Source organism: Bufo gargarizans, chromosome 4 (assembly GCF_014858855.1).
Source record: "Bufo gargarizans isolate SCDJY-AF-19 chromosome 4, ASM1485885v1, whole genome shotgun sequence".
NCBI lineage: Eukaryota > Metazoa > Chordata > Amphibia > Anura > Bufonidae > Bufo > Bufo gargarizans.
In genome coordinates this window covers 121,967,059-121,988,891 of record NC_058083.1, presented here as the reverse complement: position 1 = coordinate 121,988,891, position 21,833 = coordinate 121,967,059, and the positions used below count along the sequence as shown (strand labels likewise).

Here is a 21,833-nt window from a genome sequence, read left to right as displayed (position 1 = left end):
TGTGTTTTGCCAGTGTAGGGAGAGGTTACTTTGTGGATCAGGGATAGATTGTTAGGGACCCCAAACACTAGCTAATAGAGCCACAAAATTCCTTTTAATCGATAGGTGTGAAATACTGAGGAGTGTGATATAGTTATAATATAATTTCTAACATAGAAAGTATATTATAGTGCATTTGTATTGTGCAGCAGCTGTGTGCAGTTCTGCTGCAAAACAGCAGTTATATAGAGGGACAAACGCTATTGGAATAACTAATTGCAACTGGTGTGATATACCCGTTGCCCCCCCAAAAACTGATTAAGGGCTGTGATATACTTATAATATACTTTCTAACATAAAAATTATATAGTACATTTGTATTGTGCAGCAGTTGTGTGCGGTTCTGCTGCGATACCGCAAGTATATAGAGGGACAAGCATTATTGGAACAACTATTTGCAACGGGTGTGATATACCTGATGCCCCCCAAAAAACTGATTAAGGGATACAATATATCTGCTTCCACAAAATACTGATTAAGGGGATTGATATACCTGCTTCCACCAAATATTGATTGAGGCCTGCGATACACCTGCTTCCACAAAATACTGATTAAGGAGATTGATATACTGGCTTCCACAAAATATTGATTGAGGCCTGCGATACACCTGCTTCCACAAAAAAATGATTAAGTGGATTGATATACCTGATTCCACAAAATATTGATTGAGGCCTGCAATACACCTGCTTCCACCAAATACTGATTAAGGGATTTGATATACCAGCTTCCACCAAATACTGATTGAGGCCTGCGATACACCAGCTTCCACAAAATACTGATTGAGGGGTGCGATATACCTGCTTCCACCAAATATTGATTGAGGCCTGCGATACACCTGCTTCCACAAAATACTGATTAAGGGGATTGATATACCTTCTTCCCCCAAATATTGATTGAGGCTTGCGATGTACCTGCTTTCACAAATATTGCTCTTCTCTAGGGATGTATGCACAGGGTAATTTTGAAAATGACAGGCAGAGGAAGAGGCAGCCCATTCCGCAGGGCTGGTAGGGGTCGGGCAGGTGCACCAGGCTAGAGCCTAAGTGGGAAGTTGGAGAAGGTGCGTGCAATTACGTCAAAGGAAGCACCAGAGTTGGTTGAGTGGCTCACTCAGCCGTCCGCTTCTGCACCCTCCTCATCCTCTTTTATGCACCCTCCTCACTGTCTGCTGTGTGCACCCCCAAACATACCACCACCACCACCATATTTTCCCATCCATTCTCAGACCTTACCAATGCTCAGCCATTCTTGGCATCGAATGAGGAAGAGTAGGTAGCATCAGCCGCCACACAGCGGTCTGACAACAGTACCCAGATCAGCCCAAGGGGGGTGGTCCCCGCTGTTGCTATCTACTCTCAGATCTCTAATGTCAGTGGTTGTTAAGGTGACGATGATGACATGTCAATAGACGTCATGTGGGTGCCCACAAGAGAGGAAGAGGAGTTCAGAGGGAGAGACGGAGCAGAGATAGGGAGGAGAAGGAATGGAAGCAGGCAAAACTCTCAGTGTACAGGAGGCAAAAAGCAGACTGCAAATGTATCTGGAGCGTGCCATCCACCATGCACGGTCAAATCTTGTACTCCCAGGACGCCGGCACATGGCGCCGCAGTGTGGGCTTGTTTTAACATGTCAGTTGCTCACAATAGTGTTGCCATCTGCAGCCTGTGATGTCAAAGCTTACATTGCAGTAAGGTTAACACTCACCTAGGGACGACAACCTTAAGAAGGCACCTGGCCTCTCATCACCGAGCCCAGTGGGAGCAACACCTTCAGAACCCACAAAGCCACACTCCTGGCACTCCAGGTCCTGCCTATTCTCCTTCTCCTCTCTCCTCCCATTTGTCCTCCACTCCACCTTCCACCATGCTACCGTTACATTCATCTGGCAGAAGGCAGGCTCCTGTGGCCCAAATATTCGAGTGTAAAACGTTGATGACACCGCATAACCTGCTTTCCCAATGGCTAACCGCTGGCTTGTCAGATCTGCTAGCCTGCCAACTACTGCCATATAAACTGGTAGACTCAGAGACCTTTAGAAAATGTGTGGCCATTCGAACATCGCAATGGAAAGTCCCCGGAAGGAAATATTTCTCACAGAAGGGCATCCCAGAGCTATATGGCCATGTTCAGCGGCAAGTTAATATATCTCTGCCCCACAGTGTTGGTGCCAAGATACATCTTAACACAGACACGTGGTCTAGCAAACATGGGCAGGGAAGGTACATAACTTTTAGTGGCCACTGGGTGAACCTTCTGACGGCTGTCATGCATGTAACCCGTGTCACTCGTGTGGATTTGGTGTTACCGCCATGGATTGCATGCAGGTCTGCCTCTATTTCTCCTCCTCCTACTCCATTCTCCGTCTCCTCTTCGGCTGACTCTTCCTTTTACACTGCTAAAGCCTCTTCCACTGCACCTCCCAAGCTCCCCAGAACCTCTTTGACATGCCAGCTGAGATGTTGCCATGCTGTGCTGCGGCTGTTGCTCCTGGAAGCCAAGAGCCACACCGGTCTTGCACTGCTTTCAGCTTTGCAGTCACAGGCCGATCTGTGGCTAACCCCGCTCAATTTGACAGTTGGTAAAGTGGTGTGCGACAACGGTGCTAATCTGCTGAGCGCGCTGAAACAGTGCAAAATGACACACCTGGCCTGAACTTAGTCGTGCAGCGATTCGTTGCCAAAAACCCCGGGGTCCAAGACATTTTGCGCCAGACCAGGAAAATCTCTGGCCATTTTAGAAGATCTTACACAGCCATGGCTCGCCTGCCCGTCAGACGTCTGATTTAAGACTGCCCGACACGCTGGAACTCCACTTTGTGTATGCTGTGCCTAATATGTGCAGCAGGACAGGTTCTGGGGAGCAGTGGCTGCTCATGTGCAACGCATGCAGACTTCTGCGGCCATTTGATGAGATCACCAAACTAGTCAGTCGCAGCCAGGGCACCATCAGCGACATTGTACCTTACACCATCTTTCTGGAGCGTGCATTGCGTCATGTCATTGATCAAGCCGTCGAGGAGCAGGAGCTAGAAGATGAGGAAGTCGCAATGTTGAATGAATTCCCAGGGGTTGATACTTCATCTGAGAGAAGTCAGCAGGAGTCTGAAAGAGTCAGAGGAGGATGGTTGCTGGGGGGGAGGAGGAGGAGAATGAAGAAGAGCAGGCTTTGAGGGGGACTTTAAACTTTTCGGGGATCTCTGGTGTTGTCCGTGGCTGGGGAGAGGAGACCGAGGACAAAATTCTCATGGGTGATGAGCAGGAGCCAGGGCGCTTCACCGCTTCCAATTTAGTGTAAATGGGAGCCTTCATGCTCCAGTATTTGAAAAGGGACCCCATATAAAAAGAAAAAAAGGGCAAGGACCAGTACTGGGTGGCAATGTACTTAGATCCCTGGTACAAACACAAAATGGTATTTCTACGTCTTGCTGCAAGAGATGCATTCTGCTGTAGCGGGTGCGGGCACCAATCCTACTACGCCTGCAAGAAGAGGGCGGTTTGAAGATGTGTTGGTCACTTCGGATATGAGATCATTCTTGCAGCCAATCCATCAACATCCGCCCTCTGGATCCAGCCTCAGGGAATGCCTAGACTGACAGGTGTCCGACTACATCGGGTTAACTGCCAATGTGGACGCTCTGAGAAGCGAGGAACCCCTGGACTACTGGGTGTGCAGGCTTGACCTGTGGCCAGGCTGGCACAATTTTCCATGGAACTCTTGGCTTGCCCCTCGCCGAGTGTCCTGTCCGAAAGAACGTTCAGTGCACCAGAGGGGATCGTGATCGAAAGGCGCACTCGCCTAGCTCACGACAATGTGGACTACCTCACATTTCTTTGAGGCATGGATCTCGGAGGAATTAAACACCTGTGATTACCACGTGTAATTGAATTTTCTCATGCCAGCCCACACTAATCCTCCACCAACTAGAACAAAGAATGGTCCTTGTCTTATGTATATACAGTGGCGTAAAAGGCCTTTTCTCTCAGTTGAATGCCTAATTTTTGGGGCCTATACTCCATTGGTGTACAGTAAAATTGTCATTCAGTGACCGCCTAATGTACCTCTAGCCACATAATCACTTGTTATTTTCTGTCAGGTGAATGCCTATTTTTTGGGGCCTGTACTGGCCTACAGAAAAACTGTTATCCAGTGACTGTCTAATATACCTCCAGCCACATAATCACTTATTCTATTCTGTCAGGTGAATGCCTTAATTTTGGGGCCTATACTCCACTGGCCTACAGTAAAATTGTTATTCAGTGACCGCCTAATGTACCTCCAGCCACATAATCACTTGTTCTTTTCGGTCAGTTGAATGCCTAATTTTTGGGGCCTGTACTCCATTGGTGTACAGTAAAATTGTTATTCAGTGACCGCCTAATGTACCTCTAGCCACATAATCACTTGTTCTTTTCTTTTCAGGTGAATGCCTAATTTTTGCGGCCTGTACTGGCGTACAGTAAAATTGTTATCCAGTGACCGTCTAGTATACCTCCAGCCACATAATCACTTGTTCTTTTCTGGTGAATGCCTAATTTTTGGGCCTGTACTACACTGGCCTACAGTAAAATTGTTATCCAGTGACCGCCTAATGTACCTCCAGCAACATAATCACTTGTTCTTTTCTGTCAGGTGAATGCCTAATTTTTGGGGCCTGTTCTGGCCTACAGTAAAATTGTTATCCATTGACCGCCTAATGTACCTCCAGCAACATAATCACTTTTTTTTTTTTTCCCCTGTCAGGTGAATTTTTGAGGTCTGTACTCCCATGGCATAAAATAAAATAAATTCTAGGCTCCAGTAGGGCACATTTTTTAGAGTTTCCATTAAGACAAATAAAAATGGCCTCTGACTAAAATAAATATTTTTTGTGGGAAATGTTGCCATTGATCCCCCTCTGGAATGTCACTGTCCATGTTGTGGGACTATTTGTGCACTTATAGTAAGTATTTGGTGGCTGCACATTTGACCTGAAGGTTTTTCAGGTTCGCCTGCCATTAAAGTAAATGGGGTCCTCCGCGAATGCGCGGTTCACGAATATTTGAACGCGAACGCGCAATCGCGAATTGTCCCGACCGATGTTCGTCCATCACTACCATTTACTACTCATGCCATGCTCTAAGACTCCTGGAATAATTCATAAAACTACAGGGAAGTCAATTGCACAAGGAATATAGTTGTTCTTCCCCTAGAGGAGAGCTATTTTAATAGTTTGTATGGCTCTATCATAAAGTATTTTCCTGACATAGTTTATGTTCTCTAGTCCTTAAACATGTAAAGTATATTGAAAAGATTAGACAACAATTCCGAAGTAGATTTACATAAATGAAGTAGACTGTATCATATGACAAAAAGAGGCCATGCTACATATCTGCAGCTAAGAAGCTGAATATCTATCTTATACTGCTAAAACGTCAGTTCCTCTATAGCAGAAAGATTCCTTATTTTAATCCTCCTTCCTATAAAGAGAGTGCTTGCATAAGAAATATTGACATGAAATGCTAATGTGCCTTGGTTCCCAATGTCAATCAATCTGAAATGATCAGTCTTCATCTCATTGCACAGAATGCTTCTATTACCAGCCGCATGATTGAAATCTTTAAATATGCTTCATTCTAACTTTTACTCTTTGATTGGAAAGTAGCAGAGCAGTTACAGATCTGGTTCATGCAAAAGATTTCTCTTTGTAATGTGCTATATTGTAAGCTATTCAAATTGAACAATTTATCTAACTAGAGCGCCGTCTCTGTGCTGAATAAATCTAGCATTGTTACTAAAATTGAATGCTCAGATATCTCGGTTATAAGAGGTGATTAGCGTTAGTAAATGATTCGAATATCTAATTGCTGCTGTGATTCATTCAATAAACACGTACTATCTTCTGCAATTATGCAAAATGTATATTAACGTACGTGTGAATTTGTCATTGAATTGTTACAGTCTACATCAGCAATTAAGATGTCACATACAGAAAAGTTGGAATAAATAGCTATGTACTTATCAGGCTGGATCCATAAACCAATAGTTTTACTTTATAAAGGAGCAGATTGCATGTCTCCTATGTCACTATGCCGGAATATGGATTCATGTGACTGTCCTTGTTTTGTGGATATGTCATGGGTAGAGATGAGGAAATCGAAGTTGACAAAGTGGAATTCGATCCGAATTTTAGAAAAAAAATTGCATTGAATCGAATTTTTTTTCTAAAATGGCTGCTGCACGTGTTAGGACATAAGTAAAGAACTCTGGGAACGAGGGATCACCCACAATGCCATGCATGCAGCCAATCAGCAGCCAGCCAGCCTGTGATGTCACAGTCCTATAAATACCCTCAGCCATCTTAGATTCTGCCATTTTCCAGTGTGCTTAGTGCAGGTAGAGACGTCAGCAGACGCTAGGGACAGTGGTAGATAAGACTTTATTGTGCTGAAAAATCGATTTAGAAATTTAGGGAAAGATTAGTCATGGTGTAGGGAAAGGATAGGGAGGCATTGTCTATGCTATAAAGGGAGCACAGGGTGCATTAGGAGTGTTTCTATTACACCTTGCTGCACCTATTGGAGATCCAAATTACTTTTAGGTTGCACTATATGATACATCACTAATTCCAGCAAACTTTGCTTGTGATTGGTGTGCAAGTTCTGTAATACAGCCATTTACGGGGTGTATTAATAGGAAAGATATGTATGTCCTATTTGCCTTTCTGCGTCGATTTTACATTGTTAATTTTTTTTTTTGGGGGGGTGTATTAATAGGAAAAAAAAGGAAAAATATATATCATAATTGCCTTTCAGCGGTGAAGTTACATTGTATTTATAGTATCAGTACGTATGTCTTATTAGCCGTTCTGCGTTGATTTTACACTTTTTTTGGGGGGTGTATTATAGGGGGGGTACAAAAAAAATATATATAGTGCCATTATAGTGCCATTCGGTGGTGAAGTTACATTGTGCTACAGCCATTTAAGTGGTGTAGAAAAAGAAAATATACATACGTCCCATCACCAATTTTACTGTGAACTGTGATTTTTTTTTTTTTTTTTGGGGGGGGGGGGAGTTTATCAGAAGAATTTTTTTTATAAAATATATATATATATATATATATATATATATGTTAATTAAATATGCTCAAAATGATATGCTTTCCAGTAGCATAGAACTCAAGATATCAAAGTATTACCAAGAAAAGCAAGTGAGTAACGTTATATCCCTTTAAAAATATTACTATATTTAAATCATCATAAAATGTATCAAATACATATAGTAGGTAGTTAATAATAAGGTGCCACTTAATCCCCACCAGAAAACTGACAATGAGCTTGGTAAATAAATGTCCAGCAATATTAATATGATTATAGGCATGTAACCACAAAGGCTAATCTGCCGGTATAGGTATGTCTGAATGGCGTACACAGGTGCTAACTGCGTCCTCCTATTGTCTGAAAGCAAGCTGCAGTAGCCTATAGATAGAATGGCATTGAAATGCAGGACATGAAGCACAATAAAAACCTAAACTAACATTACCTTTTAAAAATGGGAGAGATATAAGTGACGCCTTCCCCTCTACATGTGTTTCGCGTATCTGCTTCGTCAGGAGGAGAGGCTAGTCTGGGTATAGGGGCAATGTCTTAGGTCCCTTTCACACGGGCGAGTATTCCGCGCGGATGCGATGCGTGAGTTGAACGCATTGCACCCGCACTGAATACCGACCCATTCATTTCTATGGGGCTGTTCACATGAGCAGTGATTTTCACGCATCACTTATGCGTTGCGTGAAAATCGCAGCATGCTCCTCTTTGTGCGATAGTCCACGCAACGCAGGCATTTGGCCAATCCCACACAGTCACTTCTATGTGTGCATTTGGGACATAGCCCAAATAGTCCAAACAGAAAACATTGCACCGGAACGCTACCCCTATGTGAGAGGGATTGCGTACCTCTACTGCTACTATATTCTAAACCACTGCTCATAGCACTCTTCTGTTTGCTGGGCTCCTGAGTAGGCATCTAATGATGCAGGAACGTGTCGAGCCCGCGTTATTTCATAGAAGGGCTATTTAGTTAGAGCAGGACAAACAAGTTTTACTTAGCAAGCAGTATGTTTTCTGTTTGTACCGTGAATCATTGAGTGCGGATCCCTATATCTATTGATTTCAAAGAGTTATACCTGGTGCGACTGGCATTATTTTCATATTTCCATATGTACCTCTAATTTCTTTGAGTCTACATTGTACTTTAGCCATTTACGTGGTATAGAAAAAGAAAATATACATACTTCCCATCACCTTTTCTACAGTGAATTGTGATTGTTATATAAAAAATTTTGGGGTGTAGAAATAGGAAAAAGAAAATGTCTTAATTCTTAATTTCCGTTCTGCGGAGAATTGTTTTTTATTTTTATTTGGGGGGGGGGGTTATTAAGAAAAAGGCAGAAGGCTGATCAAGCTGTGTTAAGTCACAATACACTGCAGTATACTATATAGTGTACTGCAGTGTATTATAGAGGTATCAGACCCGCTGGATCTGCAAGAAGAAAGTGGGTCTGGGTTAGGCTACTTTCACACCTGCGTTTAGGTGCGGATCTGTCTGGTATCTGCACAGACTGGATCCTCACCTATAATGCAAACGCTTAGATCCGTTCAGAACGGATCCGTTTGCATTACCATGATCATGATAATGCAAACGGATCCGTCCAGACTTTACATTGAAAGTCAATGGGGGGCGGATCCGTTCGAAAAATGCACCATATTGTGTCACCTTTGAACGGATCCGCCCCCATTGACTTCCATTGTAAGTCTGGACGGATCCGCTTGCCTCCGCACGGCCAGGCAGACACCCGAACGCTGTAAGCAGCGTTCAGGTGTCCGCCTGCTGAGCGGAGCGGAGGCTGAACTGCTGCCAGACTGATGCATTCTGAGCGGATCCGCATCCACTCAGAATGCATTAGGGCTGGACGGATCCGTTCGGGGCCACCTGTGAGCCTTCAAACGGAACTCACAAGCGGAGCCCCGAACACAAGTGTGAAAGTAGCCATTGCTGCACATTAATAATTGATTAAACATGTGAAAAATGAAAATATACTGCACATGATTGATATCACCGCGTTCGTAATGACATGATCTATGAAAGGGTCATGTTACTTTCCCCGCAGGGTGAACGCCATAAAAAAAAAGAAAAACTATGATGAAATTGATATTTTTGCCCACCTCACTTCCCAAAAAAAGGTATTAAAAGTGATCAAAAAAGTTGTATGTACCCCAAAATGGTACCAATCAAACCCTCAGGTGAACACCGTAAAAAAAGAAAAAAAAAGTGTGTAAAAAAAGCCATATTTTGTCACCTTATATCACAAAAAGTTTAATTCTAAGCGATCAAAAAGTCATACGCACCCCAAAATCATACCAATCAAACCGTCATCCTGGAATATGCCCGTGCCATCAGGGAAGAAAAATCCATTGATGGAATATCCTGGTCATTCAGTATGTTCAGGTAGTCAGCTGACCTCATTCTTGGAGCACATACTGTTGCTTAACCTAGACCTGACCAACTGCAGCAACCCCAGATCATAGCACTGCCCCCACAGGCTTGTACAGTAGGCACTAGGCATGATGGGTACATCCCTTCATCTGCCTCTCCTCTTACCCTGATGTGCCCATCACTCTGGAACAGGGTAAATCTGGACTCATCAGACCACATGACCTTCTTCCTTTGCTCCAGAGTCCAATCTTTATGCTCCCTAGCAAATTGAAGCCTTTTTTTCTGGTTTGCCTCACTGATTAGTCGTTTACTTACGGCTACACAGCTGTTCAGTTCGAATCCCTTGAGTTCCCTTTGCATTGTGCATGTGGAAATGCTCTTACTTTCACTATTAAACATAGCCCTAAGTTCTACTGTTGTTTTTCTTCGATTTGATTTCACCAAACGTTTAAGTGATCGCCGATCACGATCATTCAGGATTTTTTTCCAGCCATCGAATACGATGGGTCCCCACTATCCTTCCAGTTTTTAATAATGTGTTGGATAGTTCTTAACCCAATTAGTAGTTTCTGCAATCTCCTTAGATGTTTTCTCTGCTTGATGCATGCCAGTGATTTGACCCTTCTCAAACAGACTAACATCTTTTCCACGACCATGAGATGTGTTTTTCGACATGGTTGTTTAAGAAATGAGAAGCAACTCATTGCACCAGTTGAGGTTAAATAACTTAGTGCCAGCTGAAGGAAAATCGTCCATGCAGCAATTATCCAATAGGAGGCTCATAGCTATTTGCTTAGTTAAATCCAGGTGGCGACTTTTTTTTTGGACAGGCAGTGTAACATATCATTAAAACATAATACATAGTTGGAAAATTGCATGAATCCATTGAATCCAGCCATATCAAGGTGTAGTTTCAGCTATATCACTCCTCAAAAATGGGTCATGTATATCCATCACCACTATGCCACTCCATCGATCATATTTGAATTCTTCTTTTCAAACTCCTCTATATAGATGCAAGAATTAAAAGCAAGAAGTTAAAAATTTTAAATAATTAAAACAAAACAGACCGTCACAAAAAAAATTAAAGCAAGAATTAATTAAGATCACAAGCTAGAATGTGAGAAACTGTCCTAGAAGACGTAAAGAAATTCACAGTACAACAATGATTAAATTTGCTTTTTATAAGTTTGCACCCTACTAAGGAGGCATTCCTTAGAGGAAAAGGGAGTGTGACTAAAATTTGACAACTTGCATCAAAAGTTGTCCTAAAATGTTGGTTCAAAGGAACCCAGTTAATAGGTGGTGTCTAAATGGTATAAGCTTATGCTGTCTAAATGCTAGAGAGTTTAGTAAATCTGCCATAATGTTTTCATTTTGGGCAGAGCTCCAAAGAGATTGAAAACCAGTGCATTGCTTACTACAAACTGCATTTAATGATTAGAGGGAGCTGTTCATTGAACTTTTGATCAGCCAACTGAGCTATGACAATTTAGTATCCGAGGCCCTGATTTATTAAGACTGGCATCTGCTGCACTTGTCTTGATAGGGCCTGCATGTCATTTATGATGAGGTACAGGCCTTGTCACAAATTGCATGCCTCCTCACAGCTGCCTTACACTTCAGTATTTATTTACCCAAGTTTCAGGCATAACTAATAATTAATGTGCCGGAGCTCATGGCCCTACCCACATCCCGCTCTCATTATGCCTTCCTGTGTTCTTTCCTGCTTCAGATTTATGCATGTATTTTGGTTTCCTATGTTCTTTTCTGCTTGTGTTTCTTCAATGTATTAAGGTTTCCTCGTTATGTTTTTCCTGTTTGTATTTCCTCTGTTTACTTTGGTTTCCTCCTTATGTTCTCCCCAGCTTTGTTGCCTATATGTTTTCCATTCCTACTTATTTTCCTCCATATACTGTTATGTACCTTTATTTCTTCCCTTGTTATTTTCTGTGTGTTACCTAGGAAGGGGAGGCACTGAGTCTCAGGATCAGAACCTGATAGGTTATAACTCAGCACTCCATTAGTCAGAACGCTAGCACACAGGAATAGATCAGCTAAGCAAACAGCCCGCTACTAGTCTCCTCCAGCACATGCTCTCAGTGGAGAGAAAGAGCATTGCTTCCTGTTGCTAATAATGCTTTTGAGTCACCATGGGGTGTGGCTTATCAGTGTGTCTCTCCCAGCGCAGTCACGCTGAAGCTGGAGCCTGGAGGTCTCGCTGCTGAAGCCTGGACAGCTGAAGGACCAAATGATGAGGCAGAGGTGAAGTTAAACATGCAATAGGTCAGGTCAGGCGGCACAGGTACCTGTGAGGCAATCTGGGTCGGAAACAGGAGAGTCAAGGCAAACAGGCAGGGATTAAACAGGTAGCAGAGTACAGGAACACAAGTACCAGTCAGGAACACAGGAACACAAGCAGATATCAGGAACCTTTCCAGGACACAAGAAACTTGACACTGGAGCATGTGGGAAGGGGGCTGAGCCACTTATCTATGTGCAGTTAGGCTAGGATTGGTCAGCGAGGTCACATGACCTAACCAATAAAGCACAGGAAGCGACGCACATCCTTAAGGAAGTGCTGCAGGCAACCAACAGCAAGCATTCTGTGGCCAGGGCTAAAGAGGAAACAGTGGAGCGGATCCCAGAACTACAGTACCTTCACAGATAGAGCCCAGGACTGCAGCGGTGAATGGGAAGCACTGGCAGCAGATCACCTCTGAACACGGCACCCAGGACTGTGGTGTTAAGCAGGGGAACAGTGGCACAAAGCAGTCACTGTTACAACAAACACTCAAGGAGCTTTACTTTAAGTTCTACTGGTGATGCAGCTGAAACGACCGAGGACTGGAACTCTTCATGCTGTACCCTCTCTGCCATGTCATGAACTAATTGGGCAATATCCTCCATCTGGAAGGCCAGTAATGCCATGGCGTTCATAATAGTGCAATTACCAGTCTAATATTTTGGGTCAGTGGTAATGTAATGTCAGTAGGTAGGCACAGACACAGACAGTGAGCCCTAACTAGAACCCCACCCGCTTTCTATGCCTACTTATAATGCAAGTCTGCAGCTGGTTGACGTTCCCTACTATGCCAAGGTGCGAGACAAACACCACCAAGGGACAAAAACAAGACACAGAGGCAGAGTTGTCTGAGAGACAAGCTGAGAACAGAACTAGAAGGGAAACTCAATACCAATACGTTAGACAGAGAGTTAGTGTTTTCAGCGAATCAAATCACATTCCTTGTGCTTCATGGTAACTAAAAAATAATAATAATACATACTCGCCTCATCCATTTGTGCGCAAAGAGCCCACTGCTGGAATCGTGATTGAAGATACCGCGCAAAATCTTTTGCGCGATGACGCATAATGTCACTACGCCGACCCTAGTGACCACACAGGATTTTGAGCAATGTCTTCAATCAAGATGGCCACAGTGGCCTCTACACATTAAATGGGTAAGGTGAGTTTTTAGTTTTTTTTTAAGAGAATAACCCCTTAAAGCCCTCAATATTAATCTCAGATGCCACGATCAGTGATGAACGTGTCATCTGAGGGGTTCAATGATCGGGGGCAGCTCAATCACAGTTCCCTGTCTGATAGGTCATGATTTGGCACTCCATTAGTCAGAACACTAGCACACAGGAATAGATCAGTTAAGCAGATCAGATCAGCCCAGTGCTAGTCTCCTCCAGCACAAGTCTACAGGGGGAAAAAAAGAGCATTGCATCCTGTTTCTAAGGACACTGTTGCCTCACCAAGGGGCACAGCTTAGCAGTATGTCTCTTCTGGCGCAGTCTGGAGATCTTGTCGCAGGATCTTGAACAGGTAAGTTTGTGACAGTACTATTGTTCCTTTGTTATTCTTGTGTTACCTCAATTTTCAGTATTCTGGTTTCTGGTGGACTATATCTTATCTTGTCTTAGTAACACTGCCATAAAGCAAGAGGGGTTTCAAGTTATGACAGTGATATCACACATCTGCCCTAACTGCTATAAAAGTAAGGGGCAAACTTACCAACATTTAAATGTCAGCTACGTAGCTGGACATTTGTCTAGCCGCAAGGAATGATCCTAAAATTGTCAAATGTAGTTTTTGCACAAACCCTTCACTTTTGTATTCCAGTACATGGTAACAAGGCTTGTACAAGAGGTAGGCTAAAAATGTGGTCACCTAGGGCTTTGTAAGGTGAATTGCTTTTCATTTCTCTGTATAGAACTAAATGGAAATGCCCAAGCAATTGATAATGCTGCAAGTGACTGGAGCTCAAAAACACTTTACTTTAGTATGTTTTATATGCCGGTCTAAATAAAGTCCTATAGCTGGTGGAGGATCAGCCGAAGTTATGAAGAGGCGCAGGCCTCTCCATAAATTTGGTGCATCCAGCGCCAGTTTTAAGTGTAAGACAGCTTCCAAGCTGTGTTACATTTAGACCATTTTCTATACCTAAAACAGGCGTAGAAAATGATGACTGAGACAAGCGTACAGGCCCATCCTCTTTCCCGCCCACACCACACCCACAATTTTAGACCTGGCGTGATTGGAGAAGATTCACAGATAGTGGCACAACTAATTATTTTGCCGCCATCTGCACCTAAAATACGCCTAATTTAGACACATTTCAGATTACTAATGACCCCCTAAGTTTCTACCACCTATTTGTTGGCTTACTTTGGACTGTAAAAATTATAGCTATTGAAATAAATCTGCAGCTAGAATCTGTCTAAAAAGTGGTTCAAATCAGTTAAACTTTGGTACAGTGTTTCAAAACTAGTTTTCTAAACTTTTTTTCTGACTTTTAAAAAAATTAAGCAGCTCTTATGGGGAACGGGTTGAATCTGGGCATAGTCAAAAATGCTCTACATTTCTGCCTTAGAAGTCTGTCTCAAAGTGAGCCAAGATTGGTATTGAGCTAAAAATAAAAGTGCCTAGCCCTGTGCCAAATCTCCCCGAGGTGATGAATCTATTTTTTGTCTAGACAACCTAGTGTAAGTTTACACCATGTTAAGGATTAGTAAATCTGGGCCATTGTTGAACCTTAAGTCATGCCCCTTTCCCTCTAAAGCACAATCAGTTTCTATGTCAATTTTTTTTCCATTCAGTAGGGATTTTTACAGGATCTAAAATTGTGTTGCTTTTTGTCCCTAAAAATAGAATCAGAACAAAAAAACTAACAATAAATTGCCATAATACTGCAAAAAATTCAGTATGCAATATTCATGCGCATATTTATTGCTGTGATACAATTTTTTGTTTAGACAATAGAATTGCTGATTTTTTGTAACACACTAAATGCTTGCAAGTTTTACTTATCAGATTCTTTTTTAAGCAATATGATTAGATGAGAGGAGTTTATTTTGTAATAGTCAAATGTGAAAATAAGTAATGTGAGATCACAGGATAGTACATATAAAGAGTTCAAAGACTCAAGCTTTTACTACCACACACCGCATATCACATGCCCTCATGCTATAATTAGAGATGTAAGATTTTGTTTGCCAAGTTTGAGATTCACAGTAAATGTATTCACTGATTTGCATGTTGTACGATAAATGGAGTCTATCCTTTTTAAATGTGCTCTCATTAAGCATTTCTCTATACTGGGACTAATTGGTCTAGGCAGATGTTTTTTAAATACTTTTTAATCCTCTTTTTCATAAATGGTGTTCAAGTTGGCTGGTGTCTTTTTTTAAAATCATTTTGTCCATGGTATAGCTTTGCTGTAACCACGGTTCAGCTATGCAGTCCTTTCGCAGTGGATGTTCTGGTGGCACTGCTGGAGTGGCCAGTCACTTAGTGGCCAGCCTATAAAAATTTTTTTTTTACATATTTAACCTTGTCCAGCTCAAAGAGAAAGACTATGTCTTTAGACATAGTGCATGGTTTCAGCTGCTAACTTGATTCTAATGAAAAAATAATTAGAAAAAGTAAGTATAACTATTCAGTTCGTCTTTATATAGAAAGTGGCTAGTGTAAGATAAGTTTAATGATGGCAACAATTAATATAATATCTTGATATTCCATACTGTGTAGTTATTCTTTGTATTGATTTTGCACGAAAAGTATATATGGATGTTCTATAGTTTAGAAGTCTCTTGACCATTAAGGTGAGTATCTGGTATATACTGGAGGTGTTGATAACATAATGGGGTTGTCTCACTGAGACAACTCCTTTCCATATGTTCTAATAGGGCATAGGTAGGTCTTTTAAAGGGGTCTCCTACTTGGAACCCACCTTTATTAAACAAACTGGAGAGACACATAGATGAAAAGCTGATCACCATTGGTTTCAGAAGCTATAAATTGATAGAGGGGGCTGTCTTTGTTTCAAAAAGAGATTGCCTTCATAAGAGTCCTTTTATATGGGCAGACTTTCTACTTGTAACAAACGCTGATCTCAATTCGATTGGTGCTCATTATCTGCTGTTTACTTTTGTAGGGACAAGGAATTCTTGATATAATCATTCATCCTCATACATTTTTGCATTTGTCAGCAGCACATTTCTGATTAGACAGGGAGATGTGAAACTAATAAACAATGATTTGTACAGTATGCCCGCATACAAGATGCAGTCTGCCAACCAATTGCCAGCAATGGTCAGGACATACAATTTTTACAAATAATTGTTAAGCTGATCATCAGCCATTGTAGAGGGCCTTAACAAGCAGTTTAATAGAACAAAAAGCGTTTAAATGTGTTTTCTTTTTAAAAACCTCTAAACCATAGCACATTTTATCTGTCTGTACATGCATCAAAATGCCACATTCAAGTCCTCAACATTGACATTGTAAAGCATGAGAAATTCAGGGCTGACAGCAATTTAAAAACTAATAAACCCTGCTAAGTTTTTAGTAATCACTGTTTGTCTGATCTTTTTATCTTCAAGGTAACATCAGGAATACAGATAAACTAAGCTATGATAAGCAACACCAGTATGAGATTAAAGTCACTGCATATGACTGTGGACAGACACACTCAGCTCAGGAGGTCACAGTAAAAGTAGATGTGAAGCCAGTGTGCAAGCCAGGATGGCAAGGTAAGAAAGATTCTAAACCTTTAGATCAAACTGCATAATACAGTTCTGGTTCTTCTCTGCCATCACTAGACTGAAAATCCACTTGTGATTGCTGTTTCTTAAAACCCCAGGCTTTATTATTACTACAGTCAGATAAGTGCTGATGTGGTTATCACCTTATTTGTACTGATTTCTGCTGGTCTTGAGTCTTTCCTAGTATTGGAATAATATTCCAAAAGCAAGAAATATCTCAGTTTACGAATATGAACAGAAAAGGAAGGTAAATGCAATGTGCCCAAATAGCAAGGCCAGCAGGACTTTCATAGTGAATATGGAACAGAGTCATAGACATATGGCATGGGCTCAAACAAGGGTATAGTAAAAGGCATATGGATTCTGGTACAAGACTTCAGCTTGGCCCCCTTCCTTCAGTGCTTTGGGGCAAAGGGAAAAGTAACACTTAGCATTTCTGCTGCTTGAAACAGCACCTCCCCATGCCAAATTCTAAACCTAACCCCTTCCCCAACCCTAAGTACCACGTGCAACTTCCAGTGACGTCTACTCTGATGTAGACATTCTCTTCCCTCATCTTCTCCATTAAGATCCGACCACCATGATGACTTCTTTCAGCCATTTCTTGTATCTGCAGAGTTTGACAAACAGACATCTTAGTTTTCTACTTTTCCATAATCCTCCCCACCTTCTCAACACCCCATCCTACCACCTCCAATACTGTGCCTACTGTGGTCCCTAATACAATACTGCAGAAACAGTCCCCCTGAAAATCCTAGTACAACACAGATAGTGCCCTCTTCAATAATTATTGGCACCCAGAAAATAGTGTCCCTGACACTAATAGCGTGAACATAATGTTCCACAAAAATAGTTGTGCTAATTTGAAGCTGTCCCAATGTGTCCAACACAGTAATAGTGCTTTACCAGCAATATAAAAAAAATTCTGCCAGAGTGCACTTAGTGTTAACAGTGCCCCCAATAGTAATAATTAAAGTATAACTCTCATATATATATTTTTTTGAGTATTGGATTATAATTATAATTATACATATATTAACATATATATCTAAACTTAGATAATCTATAATTATTTTATCTAAAACTATCTATAACGACTCGATCTATAGCTACATTATTCTATAACTACTCCATCTATAACTACGGTACTCCCATCTTTAACTACTCTATTCTATATACTGCCCTGGCCCTTGTATATATATGAGCTAGAGCCACATCCACAATCACAGACATTCCACAGGTCCACCCCTTACTCAGATATACTCTGGCCTTCTTTACGATGGTCTTTCCAATATCAGTCGCTTATAGATTCTTATTGCAGTGGACTTTACTTTCGTTCAGGTGGCATCCATGTACTCTGAATGGGTTCCTTGGGTATGAAGCAGCTGAAGTTACCTCAGGGTACATTTCACATGACAATGCAAGCACCGCAGGGGGTGTGCCTGATAACTCTTTTAGAACAATAGATGTCCCTCTCTACACAGGTGTATGTCCTGGGAATATCCTTGGTAAGGAAGCACCGTATGTCACCGTTAGTTGATATCAACTCAGGAGCTGTTTCTTGTAGCTTTGCAGAGACCAAGAGCAAATGGACACAAACCAAGAACAAAAGGACACTGATATAGAAGTTCTAAAATACTTGTAAGGAACTTGGATCCAGCTCACCTGTCCGGTATATAATGAGATCCCGGCTCCTGGGGCCCTAGGGGAGTGTTCCCTTGGCAGGCTTGAAGTAAAAAATGAAGGAAGGTCCTGGAGACAATTGAGATCCTCTTTTTAGCTCTTCTTTATTAAGCAATGAATAAAAACGGACATAGACCACTTCTTACAAGACAAATCGTTGACGCGTTTCGGGTGAGTACCCTTAGTCGTAACAGTTTGTCAGACTGTGACCCCACAATTTAAAAGGGACTGAAGAGCTCCTCCTCAAAATCCTGGGAGCGAGTCCTCAGTCCCATTGGTTGCCACACAATGACACACCTTTTACTCTCATTGTTTCAATCACAGGTGTAATAGGGAACACATTGAGCGACCATTCTCTGAGTATGTCAACCCTGGCATTGCCACAATACATGATCATTGAACAGAAAAAAGTCTCAGAATGTGAACACTCTTTACCTTCCAAATTAAAAACATATACTGATAACAACGGATGGCCTTCAGTTCTGTCTCGAACTCTGAATCGTGGAGTTGTAAAATGTTACATAGCATTTCGTTACAATACATTTCATGGTTGCAGTTTATAAATACAAGTACTTGATGTTGAATTGGACTATGGTTGAGATGGTTTGATACAAATATATCAGTAAATGATTATAACTAACTTCAAAGGACCACTCAAATGAACTTGTATGGCAGTTATCTTCCAGTAACCCTTGATGCATTATATAAGGGAATCTCCATTTTTTGGCCAGGGTAATGTGGACATATAACTTATTTAAATTAGTGCCATGTATACAATCGGGAAAAACATATGTCTCCTGTTTGTGCATGTTCACATATAAAATCATTGTAGATGGAAGGAAAATGAAAAAACAATAGTGAACCAGACCATTCCTATTTTACTTTATATAATAGTATTGGTCTGAATGGGCAATGATTCACTGGTATATATACATTAATTCCTTCCTTAAATTGAGACCCATTGGAACTCTAGTTCCAAGTCTAAAAATCCAATAGGCCTCGCGTAGAAGGATTTTTTTTCCGATGGTCCCCCCCCCATCTAGGTGTCAGGACTCTCTCAATGGCATATGCCTGAAAAAACGAAACCTGGCGCGCATATTCTTGTATGAAATGTCTGGCTATGTTGGAGATATTCAGACTATTGGGGTTGCTGATATAGTTCAGATGTTCCAGAATTCGGTTTTTAAATTTGCGAGAAGTGCTGCCTATATACATGAGATCACAGTGAGTGCATCTGATAGTATATATAACACCTTCCGTGTTACAGTTAATATAACTGCGAATAGGGAATTTTTGTGAGTGTGCTGAATTATCAAAGGTTTGTGTGGGTATTACATATCTGCAAGTTTTGCAAGGGCTCCCTCCACATTTAGTAAAGCCTTTGTAGTTCAGCCAACTTGGCTTGAAGTTGCCTTTCATCTTATTGTACGCACGGCTCGTAATTGCAGCAGAATAGATAAACTAAGTGAAGAATTTGACAAGGTGGAGAAAAGATTAAAAGACAGAAGTTATCCAACCTGGATGATTAAAAGGGGGAGAGAGATTGCACTACAAAAAGATAGAAAAGATATACTATTCGGTAAGCTAAAACATGACCCCAAACACTGAGGTTCTAGTGGCGGTGTAGAGATATCAGGTGACAGTGACCGGGACACTATTCCCACTCTATCTCTGACATATAGTAGTGAATTTAATTTAATTAGTACGGCAATTAAGAAATGTTTGCCTATTTTATTCGATGATGACATTCTGTATCAAGCCCTCCATTCGGGATGCAGAATTGTCGCCAGAAAAGCTACTACTCTGTCCTGCTCACTGTCACCTTCTCTCTACACTGCCAATAAGATGAAAGGCAACTTCAAACCAAGTTGGCTGAACTACAAAGGCTTTACTAAATGTGGAGGGAGCCCTTGCAAAACTTGCAGATATGTAATACCCACACAAACCTTTGATAATTCAGCACACTCACAAAAATTCCCTATCCGCAGTTATATTAACTGTAACACGGAAGGTGTTATATATACTATCAGATGCACTCACTGTGATCTCATGTATATAGGCAGCACTTCTCGCAAATTTAAAAACCGAATTCTGGAACATCTGAACTATATCAGCAACCCCAATAGTCTGAATATCTCCAACATAGCCAGACATTTCATACAAGAACATGCGCGCCAGGTTTCGTTTTTTCAGGCATATGCCATTGAGAGAGTCCTGACACCTAGATGGGGGGGGGACCATCGGAAAAAAAATCCTTCTACGCGAGGCCTATTGGATTTTTAGACTTGGAACTAGAGTTCCAATGGGTCTCAATTTAAGGAAGGAATTAATGTATATATACCAGTGAATCATTGCCCATTCAGACCAATACTATTATATAAAGTAAAATAGGAATGGTCTGGTTCACTATTGTTTATTCATTTTCCTTCCATCTACAATGATTTTATATGTGAACATGCACAAACAGGAGACATATGTTTTTCCCGATTGTATACATGGCACTAATTTAAATAAGTTATATGTCCACATTACCCTGGCCAAAAAATGGAGATTTCCTTATATAATGCATCAAGGGTTAGTGGAAGATAACTGCCATACAAGTTCATTTGAGTGGTCCTTTGAAGTTAGTTATAATCATTTACTGATATATTTGTATCAAACCATCTCAACCATAGTCCAATTCAACATCAAGTACTTGTATTTATAAACTGCAACCATGAAATGTATTGTAACGAAATGCTATGTAACATTTTACAACTCCACGATTCAGAGTTCGAGACAGAACTGAAGGCCATCCGTTGTTATCAGTATATGTTTTTAATTTGGAAGGTAAAGAGTGTTCACATTCTGCGACTTTTTTCTGTTCAATGATCATGTCTTGTGGCAATGCCAGGATTAACATACTCATAGAATGGTCGCTCAATGTGTTCTCTATTACACCTGTGATTGAAACAATGAGAGTAAAAGGTGTGTCATTGTGTGGCAACCAATGGGACTGAGGACTCGCTCCCAGGATTTTGAGGAGGAGCTCTTCAGTCCCTTTTAAATTGTGGGGTCACAGTCTGACAAACTGTTCCGACTAAGGGTACTCACCCGAAACGCGTCAACGATTTGTCTTGTAAGAAGTGGTCTATGTCCGTTTTTATTCATTGCTTAATAAAGAAGAGCTAAAAAGAGGATCTCAATTGTCTCCAGGACCTTCCTTCATTTTTTAATAGAAGTTCTAAGTCAGCTGTCTAAAATGAATGCAAATAAGTCACAGGGACTTGATAGGATACACCCAAAGCTATTAAAAGAGCTCAGCGGTGAACTAGCAAAACCATTAACAGATTTATTTAACCAATCACTGGCAACAGGAGTCATCCCAGAAGATTGGAAATTAGCAAATGTTGTGCCCATTCACAAAAAAGGTAGTAGGGAAGAATTGGGCAACTATAGGCCAGTAAGCCTGACATCAATAGTGGGTAAATTAATGGAAACCATACTTAAGGAGAGGATTGTGGAACATCTAAAATCCCATGGATTGAAAGATGAAAAACAGCATGGGTTTACTTCAGGGAGATCATGTCAAACTAATCTTATAGA

At 41.3% G+C, this 21,833-nt stretch overlaps 1 protein-coding gene across 1 annotated transcript in view; it reads left to right on the top strand.

Moving 5' to 3' along the window:
• Nucleotides 1–21,833, top strand: part of CLSTN2 (calsyntenin 2) — a 1,274,585-nt gene that overhangs the window by 905,303 nt on the left and 347,449 nt on the right. Inside the window, exon 5 of the mRNA XM_044290609.1 lies at nt 16,404–16,553. Within this exon, the coding sequence (XP_044146544.1) occupies nt 16,404–16,553 (150 nt within the window). The remainder of the gene's footprint in view (nt 1–16,403; nt 16,554–21,833) is intronic.